General features: G+C 43.3%; 1 protein-coding gene across 4 annotated transcripts in view; it reads right to left on the minus strand.

Annotated features, from left to right (window-relative positions):
* The window catches only part of Cpne4 (copine 4), a 457,031-nt gene that overhangs the window by 111,281 nt on the left and 323,993 nt on the right, over window positions 1-21,757 (minus strand). For all 4 annotated transcript variants that reach the window (XM_075964808.1, XM_075964810.1, XM_075964809.1 and 1 more), the window contains 3 exons: window positions 17,640-17,711; window positions 16,509-16,583; window positions 1,680-1,763 (listed from right to left, as the gene is read on the minus strand). In XM_075964808.1, coding sequence (XP_075820923.1) covers window positions 1,680-1,763; window positions 16,509-16,583; window positions 17,640-17,711 — 231 coding nt within the window. The remainder of the gene's footprint in view (window positions 1-1,679; window positions 1,764-16,508; window positions 16,584-17,639; window positions 17,712-21,757) is intronic.

Genomic DNA, 21,757 nt, shown 5'->3' on the forward strand with positions numbered 1-21,757 from the left:
ATAAGACCTGTTACAGTATAGCTCTAAAATGTCTCCACAGACATATATTTGAACATTTTTTTTCCTAGTTGGTGGCATCTTCTGAACACCTGTGGATCCTTTGGGAAATACTGCCTAGCTAGGAGGCATTGACCACAATGCAGGGCCCCGTTTCTGGTCCTGGCTCCATTTCCTGATCCTCCAAGATGTAGATAAGCCCCATTGCACAAATCTGTGCCTTTGACAGCACCACTTCAGCTGTTCTGCCTCCTCTCCCACAGCAGGCTGTATTCCTTGACAGCAAGAGCAAAAACAAAGCTCTCAGCCTTCATATTGCTTCTGCTGGGTATTTGGGCACAGGGATAATGAAAGTAGTGAAAACGGGACTCTTGGGAGGCAGAATGAGTGAGAAGGAGCACAGCTTGACCCAGTGACCCAGTGGCTGTGATAACAGGGCAGTAGCTCACATGACAGCTTCAGGATAAGTATTTTCCCCGAGTAACCATATTGCCTTACAAACTCAGTGAAGCTCACTCGAACGGTGCCTACATAAATCTCAGCTCCACTTGTCACCAATTGTGAAACATGGGAAATGGTGTGACTGTCTCAAAGTCCAGTTCCTTTGACTGGAAAGTGGGGACAATAGTATTTCTATCAAGGAATAAGAAGTAAAATACTGCATGTAAATCATTCTAGATGATGCTTCCTTCCCCTTTGTCTCATTAAATGTTAGCTTGTACCATAGTCAATGTCTTCTACATTTACTGTGTGTGTGTGTGCATGCATACACACATGTGAACATGTGGTTGCCAACCCATTGCATGGCCAGAGGTCAGAGAACAAGTGCATTGCAGTACATGGCCAGAGGCCGGTTTTTTGTTTGTTTTGTTTTGTTTTTTGTTTTTTTCACATGTAGGTTCTAGGGATCAAACTCAGGTCACCAGACTGAGCCACGTTGCTGGTCCTAGTATTCTTACTTTGTTATAAATAAATTGCTGGAGTCGGGTGGTCGTGGCACACGCCTTTAATCCCAGCACTTGGGAGGCAGAGGCAGGCGGATCTCTGTGAGTTTGAGGCCAGCCTGGTCTACAAGAGTTAGTTCCAGGACAGGAACCAAAAGCTACGGAGAAACCCTGTCTCAAAAATCAAAAAAAAAAAATTGCTGATTGGCTGTGTTGGAAGTCAATTATGTAAAAATGGATCTTGAAGGGGGGGTGTCTTTTCTTCAAATTTATAAAATTAGAGTAAAAACCCAAGCCTAAAATGCAGAGGATTAGATATTTGTGTGTAAACCAACATGGAAGGGGAACAGCTATGGTCCCCAAGCCCAGACAAAAAACTACAGACCACAAAGGAGTGGTCACAGCAGGAGAAATAGCCTTCCCAGAGAAGAGCCCCTCAACTGCTTTTCCAATACCAAGCGGTCACCTCTGAAATCACAAAGCAACATTTTATAGACTGAGCAGGTTGTACTTCTATATCTAAGAATACTACACACACACACACTAAAGAAAAAGAGGTCATGAATTTGAGAGAGCCAAGAGGTACATGGGCAGGGTTGGAGAGAGGACAGTGAAGGGGGAAATGGTATAATAATATTTTAACTTCAGAAACACTGAAAGTGGTTTGCAGAAAAGGGAAAGGAATCTGGATGCTTCTCTGCTGACCTCCTCAGAGGGCGGACACCACAGGCTTCTTACCTCCGTCCGGTGCACAAGCTGCTGAGTAGCGTCATCATTCATTCTGAAAATTTCCAGAAATGGGTCGGACTTACTGAAGAAATCCTAAAATAGATAAACAGAATTAAGGTTTCTTTCTTCTTCTTTTTTTTCTCTTCTGAACTTGATCTAGTGCTGAGTCCTGGGAGTTGTAATTACCATAAACTGACCTCTGACTTTCTGTGGAATGGGGTGGGCACCCCATTTCTTTTGGAAAGCTCAGCCTCAACTTCACCACTTTCACTTCCTTGCCCTGAAGCAGTGCACAGCACTCTTATTTACTGTGTTCTCGTCCCCTCTAATCCACTCCCTGGCCTGGAATTAGCTGCATCCGAACTCCGGGGTCTTTGTAAAATATCTGTTAGGCTGACTCTGAAGGACTCTCCACAGAGAGATTCAAATGCCAGTTTGTTGAGGAATGAGATAGCTGTTGTCTCAAATACGTCAACCGTGATTATTGCAGAGCCAGTGTCTGACCACTGTGATGTCCGGATCACTTACGTATCTGTCTCTGTTATCTGTTTCTTGGTTCTGCTTCTTGGTATATTTGTTACTTGTGATGAAATAATCACCACATAAAGAAGATTACAAAGGTTTTAGATTCATCCTCAGCATTTATTAAGAAGCTAGAATGGAGGCAGTGCCTTGAATCTAATCAGGATTAAGCTATTCAAAGATTGGATTCCTCCATAAGTCTTTCATAAAAGGAATCCATCTATATCCGAGTCCTTTCCTCCTTGGGTGCTGTCCTTGGAGTGATCTGAGAGTCAGCATTTGTGGAGCAGGTTCTCCCTGGTGAGAATGCAAGGCTCCTGTGGGCTGTTAGTCTCTATGGTGAGAACGCAAGGCTCCCTGTGGGCTGTTAGTCTCTATCCTCTTTTGGCTTCAGGTTTGTGTTCACTTTCTCTGTTGCTGTCTGTTAATTAATGAAAGCCTTGCGAGGCGAAGCCCATGGCTGCGCCCCTCCTCTGTAGCATCCCTATTCTCTTAGTGGTCCTGAACTTCCAGCTTTCCTTTTCCTATCCCAGAAGTCTATTAAAAGTTGTGCTCAGTTTTTTTTTCTAGACACTTCCTGAGAGGCTTCACAGTCTCTATATCCATGCTATTTAAGGAACCAGGCTTGCATGGGAAAGCTGCACAGACTATCTGAATTATCTTACTGGCTTTCTTCTCTGCTCAGTTCTAGGTCCCTTCATCTTCATCTGGATCCCTTCCCTGCCTGAGAACCCACAGACAGATGTCCCTCGTGTCTTTTCTAACACTTATGGATGCTTCTAGCAGGCGGAAGAGCCCATACAAACAGGCGCTTCATTACCGGCATCAGAAACTACAGAATTTACATCCTCCTTATAATTTTTTTATACAGTAGTTGGCAAATTCTCAGAAAGGAGGAGTGATGCCTGGTTGTCACTTACACGTTTACTATTTACTTTCTCAGCAATTTACACAGTGCATACTTTCTTGGTATTTTCCAGTGTATACACTTTAGTAGTATACACCTGGTGCTTATTGAAGGAACACAGGCATGAATGAATACAGAAATGATGAAGTAACGGATGAATGAACAAGCCCTTGGTATAGAATAGAAAGCCATCTATTGCAGTCTTACTCACACACTCTTGTCAGCCCCACCCCATCTAATCTGTAACAAAACAGAATTCAATCTATATTTGCCCTAACAGTCATCAAGTTTACAAGCTGTCATCTGACATTATTCTATTTCCGTTTGGTTTCCTTTGTAACATTTTCTTCTCTACCCAAGTATTGCCAGTTGTCCTCACGTTGAGCTTAGCAAAGAGTTTTCAGGGTGTGTGAAGGCCACGGTCTTTGTGCTGGCGTTAGGATCAAAGGAACACTAGTACCTCATTGCACTCTCTAAATGTCATCGAGTTTGGTGGGAAGTATAAGAAGAGACATGACTTAGCTAAAGAATGAAGGAGTAAGTATGCAGGGTTCTTTATAGAGGAGGGATGTGATCCACTTGACTGTAGACGGCGACTGTGAAGAGGCTGTATTCTAGAGCAGGAATACTGTGAAAGAATAAATATGGAGAGGAGTAGAGGAAGCAGTCTAATTTAACTGTGTGTGTGGCTAGTCGCTGAAGACAACGCTGGCAAAGTAGGCTCCATAGTAAAGGCCACTGATGCTCATTAGGTCTTTGCTATCACATATAGAAAGCACAGAGCTAGCAAAGGACCGGGAGGAAGAAAACAGCACAATTAACTGTCATGAATATCTGTCTACACAGGACCACTGTACATATGAACACTGTGTTGGTTTAAATAGGTATGACCCTCATAGACTCATGAGTTTGAATGCTTGGCCTATAGGGAGTGCCACTGTTGAAAGGTGTGCCCTTGTTGGAGTAGGTGTAGTCTTGTGGGAGGAAGTATGTCACTATGGAGGCGGGCTTTGAGGACTCATATATGCTCAAGCTACACCCAGTGTGGTGCATAGTTCACTTCTGTTGCCTGTGGATCAAGATGCAGAACTCTCAGCTCCTTCTCCAGTACCATGTCTGCCTGTATGTAGCCCACGCTTCTTACCACGATGATAATGGACTAAACCTCTAAAACTGTAAGGCATCCAATTAAATGCTGTCTTTTATAAGAGTTGTCATGGTCATGGTGTCTCTTCACAGCAATGGAAACCCTAAGTAATACACACATACAGAGACTGTAGAAACACACACAACACCTGCAGAGGTTCAAGTCAGGTGGGGTTCCAACATAGAGAGGGACCAGTAGACATAGGGTCCCACACCCAACCAAGAAACTAGTTGCAACTGATACCTATTGGTAAAGGAAAAATTGATGAGTTTTTTGAATGGAGTATCATTGGGTCTATCAAAAAACTACATTCTAGGGAAGACCACTAGTAGCCTAGAAGCAGTTGGCCAACACAAACGAAACAGATACCATGGTTTGGTGTGGGGGATTATCTTGTTTAAGCATATTTTGATTTTTTATTTATTTATCTTGATTTTAATTTTCAAGGCTTGCTTGGTTTGTTTATTTATTTCTTTTGAGAAAGAGAGGGCACATTAATTTCAGTAGGTTTGGAGGTGGGGAAGATCTGGGAGGAGTTGGGCATAGAAAAACACAATAAAATATATTTTGAGAATAAATATTTAAATTCAAATAATTTTTACAAAGAATATAAGCATAGAAACTTTGTAGAGCAACCTAGAAAGAAAAGAGATGGGCAATAGGGGAATTCCCTTCTCTACTACATTCCTCCCTGTTCAATCAAACACCAGCTCTTTCACTCGATATCTGGAAGTATGATAGTACCAAAGCCAACCTCTTACCAAGAACCCACAATATCTACTGTCTTCATTAGCCTAACCCACAAATCTTGTCTCATCCTCAAATGACCCATTTATCTTTCAGACACACTTGTAGCTGATTTGCATGCACCTGTCAAGGCATTTTCATCTTAGCCTATTTCTGTTTCCATATATACATCTAAAAATATTGTTGCCACCCTCTCTTCCCCCTTCCCTTATGGATGTGAGCCACATTTGCTTGTTCCTGTGTGCCCATGGGCCCCTGATTTGCCTCCATAAATAGATTACTGTCCCCTCAGGGGATGTTTATGAGTTATACTTAAAAATTGCTGACCACAGTAAAGGAACTCCATCATTTATTTTAATTTGTCCTCCTTATTGAAAATTTAAAACTTTTCTTAACATCATTTTTACTTCAAAATGGAAAATGTAGAAAAATACAAGATAAAAATAGAAATATTGGAAAACAAGCATAACAGTCATCTGTAACATGGTGCTTGGAAGATGAAGTTTGTATTGTTCATTACTCTCCTGGAAACCAAGAAGACAGAAGTTGGTAAGAGGCCTCATAGAACTCTATAGTTCTCAGACATCCTCAGAGAAGCTTCTTTGTGCAGATTATGGTGGTTAATATGAAATTTATAAGTAGCTAGAGTATAGAGAATAAATGTCTGTGGAGGAGAGCTCAGCCACCAATGGGCACCTATATCCTATTCCTGTCCATAAGACTCAGGGACCCTTGTGGAAGGGAAGATGGTAAGAGCCACAGGTCAGGGAAAATCAGAATGAAAACATCTGGACACAGCATGACCTCTGCACAGAAGTTGTGGTTGCCTGCACAAAGCCTGCATAACATCAAGCCAGTCAATATTTCAGCATGGAGAGGGGAGAGGCCTATGAACTCTCACACAGAGCTGAGGATCTATTGACAGTTGATGGAAGTATGGGGGCAGAGATTCAGTTTTCTTTAAGAGTGTGGTCCTATGTTCCAGTAAACAGCCCCACAAATTGGACTCGCTTGATTATTTAAGACAGAGAGACAGAGAAACAGACACATAGTTGGGAAGGATTGGGATGGGTAGACCAAGGAAAAATTAGGGGATGAATATGCTAAAATATATATTGTATGCATAAATGAAATTCTCAAAAAAAAGTAGTTAAAACACTGTACTACAAAAAAGAAATTGGTGGGAGACAACAGGTTTATTCAAGACTTTGGAATTACCGGGCGGTGGTGGTGCATGCCTTTAATCCCAGCAGAGGCAGAGGCAGGCAGATCTTTGTGAGTTCAAGGCCAGCCTGGTCTACAAGAGCTAGCTCCAGGACAGGCTCCAAAACTACAGAGAAACCCTGTCTCGAAAAACCAAAAAAAAAAAAAAGTACTTCATTTAAATCTATCATCTCAGTAGTCCAACGTGTTATATAGATGCTGCCTCTTGGCCTCCAGATAAAAACCTTAATGAGGGAAGCTCATTAATACACTGGCTGTTAAGGGAGGTAAAACAGTGGAATATCTAATATTTTTGGTTGTGAGCCCAGCCTTTAACAGTTGAGCCATCTCTCCAGCCCTAAGAGTGGAAAATCTTAAGACAAAATGTTTACAGGGAGGTGAAACAAGGGGATGGTGGAAGGGGAGGTGAAATATTCCATCCACTGGGAAACTTGTTAAACTCAGGAAGTAAACAATTAAAAAATCACTTCAAGAAGTTCCCAAAATTGAGCAGATTCACTAGGCCCTCACTTCCCAAGAGCATTTATAAGTATTAAGGTTTGCTGAGAGATGGTACCAGACAAACTGAGCTGTTAAGAAGAGTTTCAGATCTGATAAGCAGTCTGGAAGAAGCAGAGACCAGCAGAGCTGTCTGGATTAGAGTCAGACCAACCAGGCCACCAGAAAGGACACTCAACCAACCTGTTGAGCTTCCTGCAAGTTGCACAGTACAGTGTCCTCCAGATTCCCAGCTTTTGTGAGATGTCACTCATGCTGGGATGGACTTTGGTGATACTGCTATCTCTGAGTCATTTCTTTTTTTATAAATAACCCTTCACCCACTGTAAATAACCCTGATAAAGCTCATTGGTCCACCAAGTCCGTATTTTGGGTTGTTATCGTACTAGTGCTTCCTCATCTGAGAAGAGCAGAAGTCTCATCATGTCCCCCCAGGAACAGTGTCTCACAACACAGGGTATAAAGGTCTTATGGGACACAGAAGGGTTCCACTGAGATAATGGGTGGGATCTGCTGGGTTGAGGAGAGGCCCTTCTCTCTATAAGATCGATTGTCTCCTTGTTCTCTTCTTGGACGTCATTAACAGATTGATCTCATGGGGCTGTGTCAGCACTTTCTTTTTAGAGAAATGCATTACTCTTCAGTGAGTCAATTCATATGAACAAAGGAGATGGGGGGGACACTGGAGATGAAGGATTTACAAGGACTGCCTGCTGAAAAGGATGGATCCTTAAAAGATTAGGGGAAGGATGGAGAGGGGAGGCAAAAGGTAAAGCCACAATTTCTCTCTTTATATCACCATTTCCCTCCTTCAAAACAACCAACTAAAAGGCAGGAGAGATGTGTCTCAGTGGGATAAGTTGCCTGTCACCAAGTCAAACAGCTTTCTGGTCTCCACAACTCAAAATGTAGTAGTAGGAGATAGTAGATTCCTGAAAGTTCACACACACACACACACACACACACACACACACACACACAGAGAGAGAGAGAGAGAGAGAGAGAGAGAGAGAGAGAGAGAGAGAGAATGAAAACATAATAACCAGCCTAAATGTTTTGTACATTTTGTTTCAATTGATAGGTATATATTCTCTCACATTTTACTCGGTCATATGCTAAAACACTCTATTTCAGTTCAGACGTGTGTGTGTGTGTGTGTGTGTTCTATCTGCATGTATGTCAGAAAAGGGCATTAGATCCCACTAGCCCACTAGAGATGGTTGTGAGCCACCATGTGGCTGCTGGGAATTGAACTCAGGACATCTGGAAGAACAGCCAGTGCTCTTAACCACTGAGCCATTTCTCCAGGCCCTTACTTCACATTGTTTAAAAATGTGTATTGGGGTATGACTAAGAATCCCTGGAAGGAAGCTGGGACTGCCAAGGCGATTGACTAATTAGAACTTCAACAATGGGCAAAGGTTGCCAATGCAGAGCCAAATTATCCTAGAGAGAACGTTTACTCCTTTAGTAGCCACTGATTCCTCTGTCTGTACATGACCTAACATCTTTTGTGACTGTTAGGTAGATTCCTTGGAATGTGTGAACAGAGCCCTAGTTCCACCAACCAAAGGGCTAAGAGTGCTGCCAGACAGCATCAGAGGCCAATAGCAGTTCCCCCGGCTTTGCTGTAACTGACTATCTAAGGTACCTGCCAATGGAGTTGAAAGGTGTTTTTCTTTCATGACTGTTTAAATTATATTGCTATAAACATTCTCTTTTTTTGGATTTTCGAGACAGGGTATCTCTGTAGCTTTTGGTTCCAGTCCTGGAACTAGCTCTTGTAGACCAGGCTGGCCTCGAACTGACAGAGATCCGCCTGCCTCTGCCTCCCGAGTGCTGGGATTAAAGGCGTGCACCACCACCGCCCGGCTGCTATAAACATTTTATGGAATGGCTCCCTCATTAAAGGATGTTGTTTGAGAAAAAAAATCTGAATCTGGTACAATGGCCCCTGGCACATTGGGGCTGCTTAGTAACTGCAATTTTTCTGTCATCTATGCAGGCTGGACCACAGTTCCCAGGCAGCCACACACAGACACAGTGAAACACAGGACAGCGAGTAAAGAGTTCACATCTCTTTAAAGCACGAGTTAGCCAACTACAGCATGAGGCCATGGTCCCTCATATGTGGCTCTGGAATAAACCATCCCTGTTATTCCTATGATACGAGAACAGTTTCTTTAATTCAAGGGTTCACATAAAGATGCTGTGAGGGTATCAGAATATGAAAGGAAGAGGAGTTACATGCAGTCTCCAGCTTCATGTATGTAGAAATCTAATATGCTATGCATGGCTTTAGCATTACTCTCAAATTCGAACCCTCCCACTTCCACTCTGGATAGTCCTGGGCCTAGGTTTAATGTCTTATGGCCTCAGTTTCCCATCACAGAGTGCCGAGTTTCATTCTTGCTCCACAGCAGTGTGGGGAGGGTAGAAGAGCTGTCCACATGAATCTGGTGTCTGCTACATGCTACACTCATAAACATTGGCTTCTGGGACATACCAGTGAGAGAGAGAAGTCATGTAGACACTGTGAAGAACTATCCAAATATGAAGATAATGATAATTTGATTCCTGGAAACAAAACCACTCAAAAGCAATTCAAAAAGTATCCAGGCAGATAATAGTTATCTTCAAAACCATGACTCTGGGCACACTTAGTTGTTTGGTCACCTTAATCTGCACTCTTCAGCTTTCTTTGCATTGAAGCAGGCTTTGGGGACAATTTGCTCTGATGAAAGTGAATAAATTGGGCCTTTTAATCAAGTTCTGCTAAAGTGGGTCATTTAATATCCTGAAGGTCATGTTACTTTGCTCTGTAATCCAGTATGAGAGAAATTTGCTTCAGTGAGAGGGCGGAGTAATGGTCACTAAAGACTGGGAAGGAGAGAGGAGTGGGTAGAAGGACGTGGAAAAAAGGAAATACAGAGAGAGGCCCGCTCTAGTGTTCTAGAGCAACATGGGGTGACTAGGAAGTTTGTGGTGCTTTCAAAAACTTTAAAGGAAGACTGAAAAAGATCCCAACAAATAGCAATAACAAATGTTTGAGGAGTTGAAAATGTTAATTTCCATAATATGCTCATTATACACTGAATGTGTATATGAGATTATCATACAAATATTTGTCCATTTTTCAAAAAAGGAAAGAAAACAAGATGCTCTACATCCTTTAACAGAGATATGTAACACATCCATATTTCTATTGTTCCTTTCACAATAGCCAGGAAATCAAATCTGCCCAGAAGTATCAACTGATGGATGGATAAGGAAAACAAGGCACAGTTACACAATGGAGTTCTGTTCAGCCATAAACAAACAGGAAGCTATGGAATGTGCAGGAAGCTGGAAGGAGCTGGAAGACAGCATATTAACCCAAACTATCTAGGCTCTGATAGATAAATACCAAATATCCTCTCCCATACATGACTCCTAGCTTCTGACTGTTACATGTGTGTGTCTAAGTGGGACTAAATGTGGATAAAGGCCAGAAATCCAGAAAGGGTCCATGGGAAACAGGAGGGACCAGAGAAGGTAATAGAAGAAAGTGGGAAGGGGGATACTGGGGATAAATGGGGTGCAGAGGAGGAAAGGGGAGTAGGGTAATATGCGTGCGTGAGAGAGGAGAATCAGCCAAAACCAAACATGCATGAAAAATCATGAGGAAACCCACTCCTTGGAAAACAAATTTTAAAAGTATAGCTTCTATAAAGAAACACAGAGAAAAATAAGCGGTACATATCCACTGCTGTAGTCTTTGTAGAAGAACTGGAAGAAAGTGGCTGCCATATCCGGACTCCATGGATAGTTTGCTCTGTAAGCATAGGCAAAATTTTAAGCTCCTTGTGTTCTATCTGTAAGTTAGAAATAAAAATGCCTACCTTTGGAAACACAGTCAGCATCTTAGGGATGATGTGGGTTAGACATGTGACCCCTGGTACATTGGGGATTCTCAGGAACTACAATTTTTCCATCATCTATGCAGACTGGACCACAGTTCCCAGGCAGCCACTCACAAACACAGTGAAACACAGGACAGCGAGTCTCTTTAAAGCAGGAGTCAGCCAACTACAGCATGAGAGAAATCTAGCCGTTGCTTTTATGAATAAAGTTTTATTGGACCTTTGCCACACCCATTCATTTATGCTTCATTGGTGGCTGTCTTCATGCCTCAAGACACAGCTGAGTGATAGGAACAAAGACCATATGGCTTGCAAAGCCTACGGTACTTAGCCATCTGGTCCTTCAGAGGAAAAGTTTGACAACCTCTATTTTAGAGACAGATCTGCTTTGTCATCCACCACTCCATCAAGCTGGCTTTATAGGACCATTAAAATCAAGTCTGTAATGACATCCTTTACAGACATGGAGGCCAATGGAAGAAGTAGATTCTCTGCACCAGCATGGATACTTTCTCAGGGAAGGGAGAAGGAACATCCTGCGAGCTTTCATGGTCCAAAGTGGGTACCACACATGTCCGTGTGCTTACCTGTTTGTTAGGCTAATTGCTAACTGCCTACCAATGTAAGAAACGTATGCTAATGTAACCAAGGAAGTTATAAAGGCTCTCTCTCCATTAAGCGAGGTGCATGGGTCAGTAAGTCACTCTTCACAAATGTCATTTATTTACATGCTGGCTCTTAATGACAAATGCTTGTCAGACTTCAAAGATGTCCACCCTGGGTAGATGGCTGCTGAGCAGGATAAAGTGAGCTAAAAAAATGACTTCCCACCAAGAAGAGTGGACACACGTCTTTGAGCCTGTGGTTTGCAAAAGTACTTAGCACTCCCTGGTAAAGCCTACAACAGTGCTTCTCAGATTTTTGGTCATAATATTCCTTTACACTCAAAAAAAAATTGTTGGGGACCCCCAAAATTTTTATGTGATGGTATTAGTTAATACATACCACATTATAAAACATTAAAAACATTCATTTGGTATATTATTTTTTAAATGACAAAACCCACACCGTAACAAAACAGCATTTTGCTGAGAAAATAAATGTATTTGCCATTTTCAAGAACATAGTGAGGAGAATGTTATTTAACATTTGTACACAATAGTTTAGTGACCTCAACAGGAAGAAGAGGAAGCTGGGCTCTCATGTCCACTCCCGTACTCAGTGTGATTTATTTGCCCTTGGGAAAACTTCTTTGTTCATGAGGGAGAGAGTGAGAATCAAAAGAGAAAAGATGTCTTGGTGTTACTATGGAAACAGGTTTCATTTTAGGGATTTCCGTTGAAGGGTGCAAGGATACTAGACCTCCCCTTGAAAATGGCTGACCTCCAGCTTACCCTCACCTTCTCTCTCCTGGCTTCCTGTTCCTCTGAACCAACAGTCCTACCTCCTGGAAGTAACCCAAGCTTTGGCTGGCAGTCAGGAGACTCACTGGGTCACTCTCTGTCCCTGATTTTTGTTTTCTGTTTTGAGTGTATACATGTAGCTTTAGGTAAATAATTTCACATCTCAGAATCTCAATTTGCCATCTATAAACAAAGGCAGATGGACAGAGCAATGCTTTTTTTTAAATCTGCAGTATTTAAAAACTTGGAGGTTACCAGACTAACCAGGAAACAGAATTCAGATTGTTCTGTGACTGATATTAACTGGATACAGCCCATTCCTTCCATAGATTCATACTACGATTTTTAGATGTGTACGAAAATCAGTTACTTTAATGTTATTCACTAATATAATAAAATCCAAAAAAATATTTGTAACATCATGGCTTTTAGTCATTGGTTTCTAGCCAGTGACTATATCTGCTGACCACCTAAGTGGCTGCAAAATTACTTAAAGTTAAAAAGCTGGGAAGGAATCTTCCTTGAGAATGTCCAGAAATTACTTTTTTTCTACTCATGAAAGGAAATAATTGTACTGTATTATCTGTACCTAGCAAAAACACAATGGAAGTTCACATTTTCCAAAAATGGATTCCACAATGTTTGGGGCACACATATTTCCCATAACATGGTTTTCCCATTTTCCCATTGACCTGGAGTCTAATTCTCTGCTCCTATGTCTTATGTATGACTTCTCAGATTGAGTCAGCAAATTGTTTGAATTTCCTACCTGGTTCTTGAGATGCCCTGTCTGGGAGAAGCCATGTATGCTACAGGACATGTATTATGCAGGCACTCTGCCAACTATGCTGGCTGAGCCCAGCCTCTGGGGAGCCCGGGTGCCAGGCGCTAGCAACCTTTTAGAAGTACGTGAAAAGTGCAGAGGTCCTTTCATGTGAACAAGTGGTCAGAGGACTAGAGGGACACTGTTCAAGCTCCTTAGAGACCCCAGGGCCACTAACAAATCTCAAGCCCCTTCCCTTGTACCACACCATTAGTTACTGAGAGAACGAATGAGAGACGCTTAGGGAATAACTAGTGAGGAGAAGCCATTGCAAACCACTAAAGGAGCAACCTTGAACTATTATACCGGCTGCAAAGAGACTGCAGAGCATTTTGTGAACTCCTCTGAGACCAGGACAACACTGGAAGAGGAGGGGCTTAAAAGTGGTGAGAGGGTGGGGATTTAAAGTCCATCCCCAAGTCCACTGGGTGCACTGCAGACCTGGTATTCAGCTAGAAACACCAATAGGAACCACTTTGTAAAGTTTTCATAGTGGTTACATAAGACATAAAATGAAACAACAACAAAGCAAATAAACAATAAAAAAAACCCACTGATCTGTACTTAGCTTCTGGGACTAAAGAAATAGCTCAGTTGATATAGTGCTTAATAAAGGTAAGGACTATGTTTAATCTGTGGAACATCTGTGATAGTAAGACGCCACCCACTTTGACTGCAGAACATGGAGAAGCCAGTTGTGAATTGACCAGAAAATTCTCTACCCAACAGCTAGCTTTCGCAGCGCTGGCATGTGCCATGCAGGCTGTTGGGGGAGAAAGATATCAAAGGTCTCATCCAACACCGGACGCTCGGTGCTACAAAACCAACCTACCAGACAGGATGTACCCACGTGTATAATTGTGGCGAAATTATTTATGGGGTAACTGTTATGCGATCTGACGGCTAGTCTACAAAAGGGAATCCATGTCTGGTTTCACAAATATACTTAAAACCCATGGCTGTTGAAGTCATAACCCTAAGAGGAAAAGTTCTTGATGCGATTTTGCTAAATGGGAGTCAAACTGCCTTCTAAGCATTCACGTATAGATCTGTGTAGCCTTGGCCAGAGAGGCTTCTTATTGTAGTGGGTTATGGGTAATGCAGAGACTCAAAACTGGCCAAAGTATTGGAAATAAATGAATAAATGACTGGTAGTGCCTAACCATAGATGAGATATCTTTATCAACGCCCCCCCCCCCGCCCCGTGTTCAGGGATTTTGTAGAAGTTGAGATGCAAAGAATGTAGGCACCGGAGGATGGGGGAAGTGCCGTGACACGCTGTCCTCTGGACATGGCGTGGCTGTTGCCCACATGAACTCAAGGCAGCCGTGGTCATCTTCACAAGACCTATACAAAATCAAGCCAGTTAAAAATTCCAGTGTTGAGGCGGGGAGAAGATCCCCAGGCCTCACTCCTAGCTGAGATATTGGCAATTGATGGTTTTTTTGGTGTCACATGAATTTAATTGGTATTAATAATAAAAACCCAGAGTCAGATACTAAGGAGTGAAAGCTGAAAGATCAGAGAAGCAGCGCAGCCAGCCACTAGTTCTCACGTCTATGAAATCCTCAGACAGAAAGGGGTATCCTGTCTCTACAGGTCCTCAGATTGAATGTAATGAGCTCCTTACTCCTCCTTACATTCCTCTCTCCGCCCAGCCTATCTTTTCCTGTCTCCACCTCCCTAGTGCTGGGATTAAGGCTTGTGATTTCCAAGTACTGGCATTGAGGGTGTGAGCCACCACAGCCTGGTTCTGTTTCTCTTTTAGACTGGATCAACCTCGTGTAGCCCAGGGTGGCCTCGAACTCACAGGGATTCGTTTGCTTCTGCCTTCCGAGTGCTGGGATTAAAGGTCTGTGCCACTATCACCCAACTTCTATGGCTAACTAGTGAGGCTAATTCCACACTCTGACTTTCAGGCAAGCTTTATTTATTAAAGCAGAGACAAACTATCACCACGTCTTGGGGGAGTGAGTGTCGGTTTGACAGGTGTGGAACTTGGTGACTGGTAGGTGCCCATTCCCCAGTGGGTAGCTTCACATCTGTGTGCACATAGGTAGCATTTGTTGGACTCTGCAGTGGGCTATAATCTATAATCTTTTTAAATTAAGAAGAAAAACATGAGATTGGGAGGGAAATGTGTTGACAGGGGCCCCAGTGGGGTATGATCAAGATACACATTGTGCAACACTTTCAAAGGATAAATAGGAGAAAAACATCTAGATTTGGTAGTATAAGTCTGTAGTCTCCACACTGGGGACACAGAAATGTGTAGATCCCTGGGGTTTGCTGGCCAGCTAGTCCAGCACAGTCAGTATGTTCTAAGTCCTGGTGAGAGACCATGTCTTGAAAAAGAAGATGGATGTCTCCTGAGGAACAGTGTTCAAAGACACACACACACACACATACACTCAGGCATGCACACACACACACACACAGTATCATGCACATAGGCATACACACACATGCATGCATGTATGCACACAGAGAGAGAGAGAGAAAGAAAGAGAGAGAGAGAGAGGGAGGGAGGGAGGGAGAGAGAGAGAGAGAGAGAGAGAGAGAGAGAGAGAGAGAGAGAGAGAGAGAATTCATAGGGTTTAAAGTCTCTCCGGATATTGCCAGGCAGAATGATCAGCCACCTTTTCTAGACACTCTTATTCATACACCAATTATTATATCTTCCACATCACTGTATCATTGTATGTTATGTAGCTTTGCGATTTACATCTAACTTAGATGGTGAAACCCAGGCTGCGGTGTGAGGCTGGTGTGTCTCCTTCCTAGTCCTTTGACATGGGGTTAGATCTTCAGTTTTATTGCTTACCATCAGGCTGTGATGGCCATGGAAACACGCCTTGCACACTCATTCTCTAGGGAATAGAATTGACCAAGGGTTATAGGTTTCTGAACTCTGATGTCCATCCTTGCATTTGCAGTGTGGCCAGACTACCTAGGATTGCTTCGTCTAGTAACTAAGTGCAGAAGGGACATTATGGCAGGCTTTTCGCTGGGAGACAGTTCTCAGTTGTTGGCTTTGGAACCTCCCCATGGCTTTGCAGCATCCCTCTTGGTCTCCTTTTCCTTCAGGGTCAGAAGTTTTTCATGACCTGTCCATTTTCTCCCATTTTTCCCTTTATGCAAGCCACAGGCATAAGTACAATGCCGTGTCTTTGATTCTGCCGTGGTGTCTGCTACTCAGTAGCTCTGGACTATGACGTAGGGGAAGCTTGGACTAGTTATTTCATATTTAATCTCTTTCTTCACCTGCATTAATACTCCTATCTCATGGGAATTGTACACATGACTTAATCAGACAGTGTATGCAATGCTCTTAGCCCTGAACTTGGCAAACAAGGATGCCTCCTGATGTGCCATCAAACACCCCTTCCGGGCTTCACATTTTCCTGATGATGCGGGAAAGTCATATTTTCCTGGGCACAGCCGAACCCTGGCATTTGTAAACAAATGGTGACTTAGTCTTATCAAATTGTTTTACCAAAGGTTCCTCCATTTGGGGAAAATCTTGTCTTGCAGACCTCTCTGAAGTCTTTGATGTGTTTAATAATGTGGGTGGAAGGGGAAAAGAGCTGTGAGGAGGAATCTGATTAAACTGTGTGTCTTAGCTTTATTACTTCCTTCAGTGAGGTCAAGGCGAAACGTTTTACCTTATCATCCAATTTCCGTGCATTGAAAGCCAGCTCCACGTAGTCATCATTGCCTGATAACTCTTCGGCAATCACCTAGGGGAAAAAGCACACATCAGCTGCTATAGAGGACGGACCCTCAGTCCAGGAGCCTGTTAGCATCTTTGGGTAATTTTGATCTCAAAATGAACAAACACCGACATTGGGCAGGTGTTTCTCCACACTCCTTGTGCATAGGGTGCACCATTTTCAGCTCTGGAAGGAGCTCGCTAGTCTACACAGCAGTGGGTCCTAACTTTCATAGGCTGGGTGTGGAGTGTGAGTTGGGGCCCAGGCTGGAGGTGGAGCCATCAGGAACAGCAGCTAGGAAAAGCTTCATTTCTGGGTGAGGAGATGCATGCTTTTAATCCCAGCACTTAGGAGGGAGAAGTAGGCTTATCTCTATGAGTTTGAGGCTATCTTGGTCTACATAACAAGTTCCAGGCCAGCCAGGGTTACTTGGTGAGACCCTGTCTCAAAACAAGTAAAAAAAAAAATTAAAAGCACCTGCTTTTTCTTTAACAAGTCACTGGACTCATTAACAGTTGAACAATTCATTTGTTGCCAGTGTCACAAAGAAACTGAATTTCGGCACCTATTTCCTTTAAATAAAGAAGAAATTTGCTTAAACAAAGTCAAAGAGCTCAAATTCATTAGTCAATAAAAAATATTAAGGTTGGCCTCTCCTTGGCAAGCAAATCAAACTTTGAACTAAATACTTTTAAAATAAAATTGTTGGAGGGGGGCGCTTTGCCAATCCAAAAACTCCAGCCAATTCTGTATTCTTACTGTGTCCAACAGAGTCAACTTTCTTCTCTTTCCTTCTCTATCTTGTGATTTCTACTGTGATTGCAGAAGCTCTCAGCAGAAGTGAGTGACCCCACTTTCAAATCTACTTCCTTCCCATTTTCCCTAAGGGGAGAAGGATCAAAATGGTTTTCACAAGAAAGGAAAAGATGAAAAACAGAAAAAAAAGAATATAGAGACTCTTTGAACAGTTCAATTAGCTCCCAGCAGGCAGAGGAGTTCACCACCCTAGCATCTCTTTCAGACCAGTACTCACTGATCCAAACATGGGACCTAACACCTGTTGCCACCCCAGGGCCAGCTTACCGTGATGGAGGACTTCCCCGCTGTGTTCCCATGCTTCAGCAAGGACTTGGAAAGCTTTCTCTGGGACACAATCTGCAAAAGGAAACAAAAGGAAAACACTACGTATGCAACTCCGGACCTATTTTGAAACACTCTCCTCCGCAAAATGCTTCATTGGCAGCTCCACCTGAAATTATACACATACGTTGTCCCTGAGTCTCTCTGAATACAAATTAGCACCCCCATTTCCTCCTTCTATGTGTGCTGTAAGGAAAGGGGGTGAGGAATTTAGATAACTCATTTGGGCAGTGGTATTACTGCTGATGAGATGTTTATATCAGAATTAGGTGCGGAGTGTTGAACATGTATATCAAGGAGATTTCACAATCATCTGAAATTAGCATCAAATCTTTGCAAAGTAGGTGCAGGGAGGGGAACGTGTAAACACGTGACTTCTGGGTCTGTCATCTCTGTAGCTCTATTTTTAATATATCCACCAGGGAGCTATAAGTCTCATCAGGAAACCGATGCTCAGACAAGCCCACGGGAGTGACTAAGGTGCTTTTCAGGACCCAGGGTCAGTGTGTGCTCACAGGGACAGCTATGGAATCAAACGGGAAGTTATTCTTAGAAGAGCTTGCTTGCCCCTCTGGTTCCCCTCCTTCTTATTTCCCTATTGTGAAAGGTGAGCTTGGCGAGGCATTGTGGTTGGGGTTGCTACATAGGCCATGTCCAAAAGGGGAATGGCGTGAAAGGAATCAAGGTGCTGCTTGCCTCTACTTAGGGAGAGAAACCGCCATCTTGGTGGGCAGCTTCTGTCTAATATGGTCCCCAGTAATGCCAGCTTCTGGGTGTGGTGCTAGTGTGTGAGCCCGTCTCTTGAGTGTGGAGTGGTACAGTGACTGCTTCTAATCATCAGGGCACCTGAGGGATGGAGATGTCACGTATGCCTGGGAACTCCCATTTCTCTTATTATTCTGAGGGACTGTAAGTTAGCCCTGTACAAAGTCTCACATGGATAAGAGCACACGGCTCCTTTTCGACAGCTGTGCTCATGAGCCTGGGAGGAAATCCAGCTCTAAGCTGAGCCCAGGGACAGCAGCACCCTGACAACACCTTCGATGGACCCTTGTCTAGAAGACCTAGGAAAACCATACTCTGATTCTGGAAATGAGAAGTGGTGAGATAATAAATGTGTTGCTTTTTTAAAGCTACCACATCTGGGGGGAAAATTGTTTTCTTTTTGCTAATCGCAGCAAGATAGGAGAGGAAGTCTCTGTGAAAGGCAGGGGAGACAACCTCATCCTCTGAAATTCTCATGCTGTGTGTTTCCTGGGTCTCAGTTAGAGTCGTGGAAATATAGAGTATTCTGGGCAGAGAGAAGAAGTCTGGGAGACAGTCCCAGGCTGGGCAGTGACAGGTCCATCAGGATCATATTCTCAAGATGCTTATCATGCTGTGGGCCAAAGAGCAGAGAGTATTCCCAACATAAAACCACTTGGTGGTCACACTGGTGATGCTGGTAACACCAGTGATAACCGTGACAACCTCGGTGATAGCCTTGACAAGGCCTCCCACCTGAGGAGCGCATCCGTGTGTCAGGTGCCTGCAGACATGCACCCAGTCCTCACTACGTGTGAGACTTTGTGAATAGACACAGAAGCAAAACCAGATGTCACACCTGGCCTCGCAAAGCACACCGTTTTTTCCTACGAATCTTGCAGCGAGAGTACATCATGAAAAAATAAACCAGGTATTATCTCTGAGCAGCAACAGGGACAGCATCTGACTGAGGAAATTTGCTACGTAGAGGCTTCTCTTTCTAATGCCCTTGTGCTTCATCCCCATTGGTTACCTACCCCTGGCTCCTGTTGATCCCAACAACCTTAGGCTGACAGTTTTTGAGACAGGGTTTCTCACAGGCTTGGTACACCAGTTTCATTAGGCTAACTGGGCAGTGAATCTTAGAGATCTGCCTGTCTCTCTTTCCCCAGCACTGGAATTATTAGTACACACTACCATCCTTGGCTTGCTTATTTATTTATTTACTTATTTATTTATTTTTGGTTTTTCAAGACCAGGTTTCTCTGTGGCTTTGAAGCCTCTCCTGGAACTAGCTCTTGTAGACTAGGCTGGCCCTGAACTCACAGAGATCCGCCTGCCTCTGCCTCCTGAGTGCTGGGATTAAAGGCGTGCACCACCACTGCCAGGCTTCAGTTTATTTATTTTCTTAGTGTTGGTTCTGGAGATAAGAATGTGGATTACCATGCTTGTGAGGCAAACACCTTACCTACCAAGTCCTTTCCCCAGCCCCAAGTGCCTCTCCACTCTTACCCAGTTTATCTTATCACACCAGCATTTCATTTGCAGGTCATGGATAGCCTGTTATTGTGCGAGCTCTCTCCTTCTGTTCATGCTAGGAAGTGGGCATTTGGGGTACAAGTGGCTAACCAAGTGGGCAATCACAACCTGCTTCAGTCTCCAGGCCTCCAACTCAGCTTCAAAGACCGAGTAATAATTAAGGTTTCAAAGCTTCCATGGTAACAATGATAGGCAGTCAATGGGCTGTCACTGATGTTGCTGTTCTTGGGGCTCTTGGGCAAAAATAGCAGGGATGCCCAGCTGGGGTGTCGATCTATAGAGAAGCCTGTTCTCTGCAAACCCCACTTATCACGCATGCTCTGTTGCTTTTGAAACAACTGCACCGGGCGGGAGGAGACCTTAGGTCACGCCTTGGAATGAGGAAGCCAGAGTGACAAGGACCGACTCTGGCCGTAGCTGACATTTGAGGCCAACAAATAATAAGGTTTGCATGGCTGCAAGGCTAAAGGGGGTGTACCTGTCAGAAGTCCTCTAATTTGATTCTTTTCACCCTGTGGCAGGGTCACAGCTGCAGACCTTGGCATACAACAAAAGGGCGGCAAAGAAAGAAGAGATGGAAGCTGCAGACACCCATCTACCCCGGGTTGGCAAAGCTGGACCAGAGGGCCATTCGCACCACTGGGAATCTGGTCTGCATCAGCCCTGGGTCAAGGGGGAGGGCAGACTCCTCTAGTGAGGACGACAGCAGGGTCAAACAGCGCAGGTCTCCATTCAGTAAAGCCCAGGGTTTCATTTAAACAAATCGGAACAAAGCCAGGAAACTAAACATTTAAGCCCATATTGTAGCAAGTGTATAATCAGTTATATTTCAAAAACTGTCTATATTTCAAAAGCAGTCATTTGGAGACTAGACACACATTTGTCATGAGGCCATTTTCAGTGAAAATGTTCTCAGTATTCTTTTTATAAATTGCTACAGTAGCAAATATTTATTGAATATCTTCTATGTGTCAAACATTGGTTCATAGTCTACAAGGGTGGGGAGAAATCAATTACAATGTATTTTTAATATAAACAGGATATATCACATTCCTTGGTCCTTTTCTCTCCTCTAACCCCTCCCAGATACCATCCCTCAAACTCCTCTTATGTCCTCCACTCAAGGTGGTAGCCCCTTTTTTTCATTATTGTTATAGCATTAATATTTATATCTATATATGTATTATATGCATATATATGTATAGATCCATATATGTATATATACATATATACATACTCAGTAGGCTGTATATGTGTATGTGTGTGTGTGTGTGTGTTGAGTCAGTTTTTGCATACATGGAATCAAGGTTCACTTTGCCTTGGACAGCCAGTAAGAGGGATCACCCCTGGGAGAAGCTGATTCTCCTTCTCCCAGCAGTCATTAGTTGGCTCTAGTTGTTTGCCTGGCAAGATATGCATAAAAGTACAATAAGTGGCACTCACATGTTGGTGTCAATCAACAGCTGTCTACATGGACTTAACATTCATTCACAGGAGGGAAATCAAGCCTGATATTGGAAACCTAGCCAGTTTCCTCGGGCAAGGAGAGTCATGGAACTTAGAAAAGAATCTATGACCAACACTTGACTAGAACAGCATCAATCCTTACCACATGCTATATCTTATCCTTCTACCACAGAGAAGCATAGCTACCGCCTCTCATCAGAGAAACTTGTCTTTACACCAATCACAGAAAACCACAACTGGACACAAGGCAGCGAGCAACATCGCGGGACCCCAGATCCAATGGATACATCCTCCTGCATCTGTGGCTCAGA

The sequence above is a fragment of the Microtus pennsylvanicus genome, chromosome 3 (genome assembly GCF_037038515.1).
Source record: "Microtus pennsylvanicus isolate mMicPen1 chromosome 3, mMicPen1.hap1, whole genome shotgun sequence".
Classification (NCBI taxonomy): Eukaryota; Metazoa; Chordata; class Mammalia; order Rodentia; family Cricetidae; genus Microtus; species Microtus pennsylvanicus.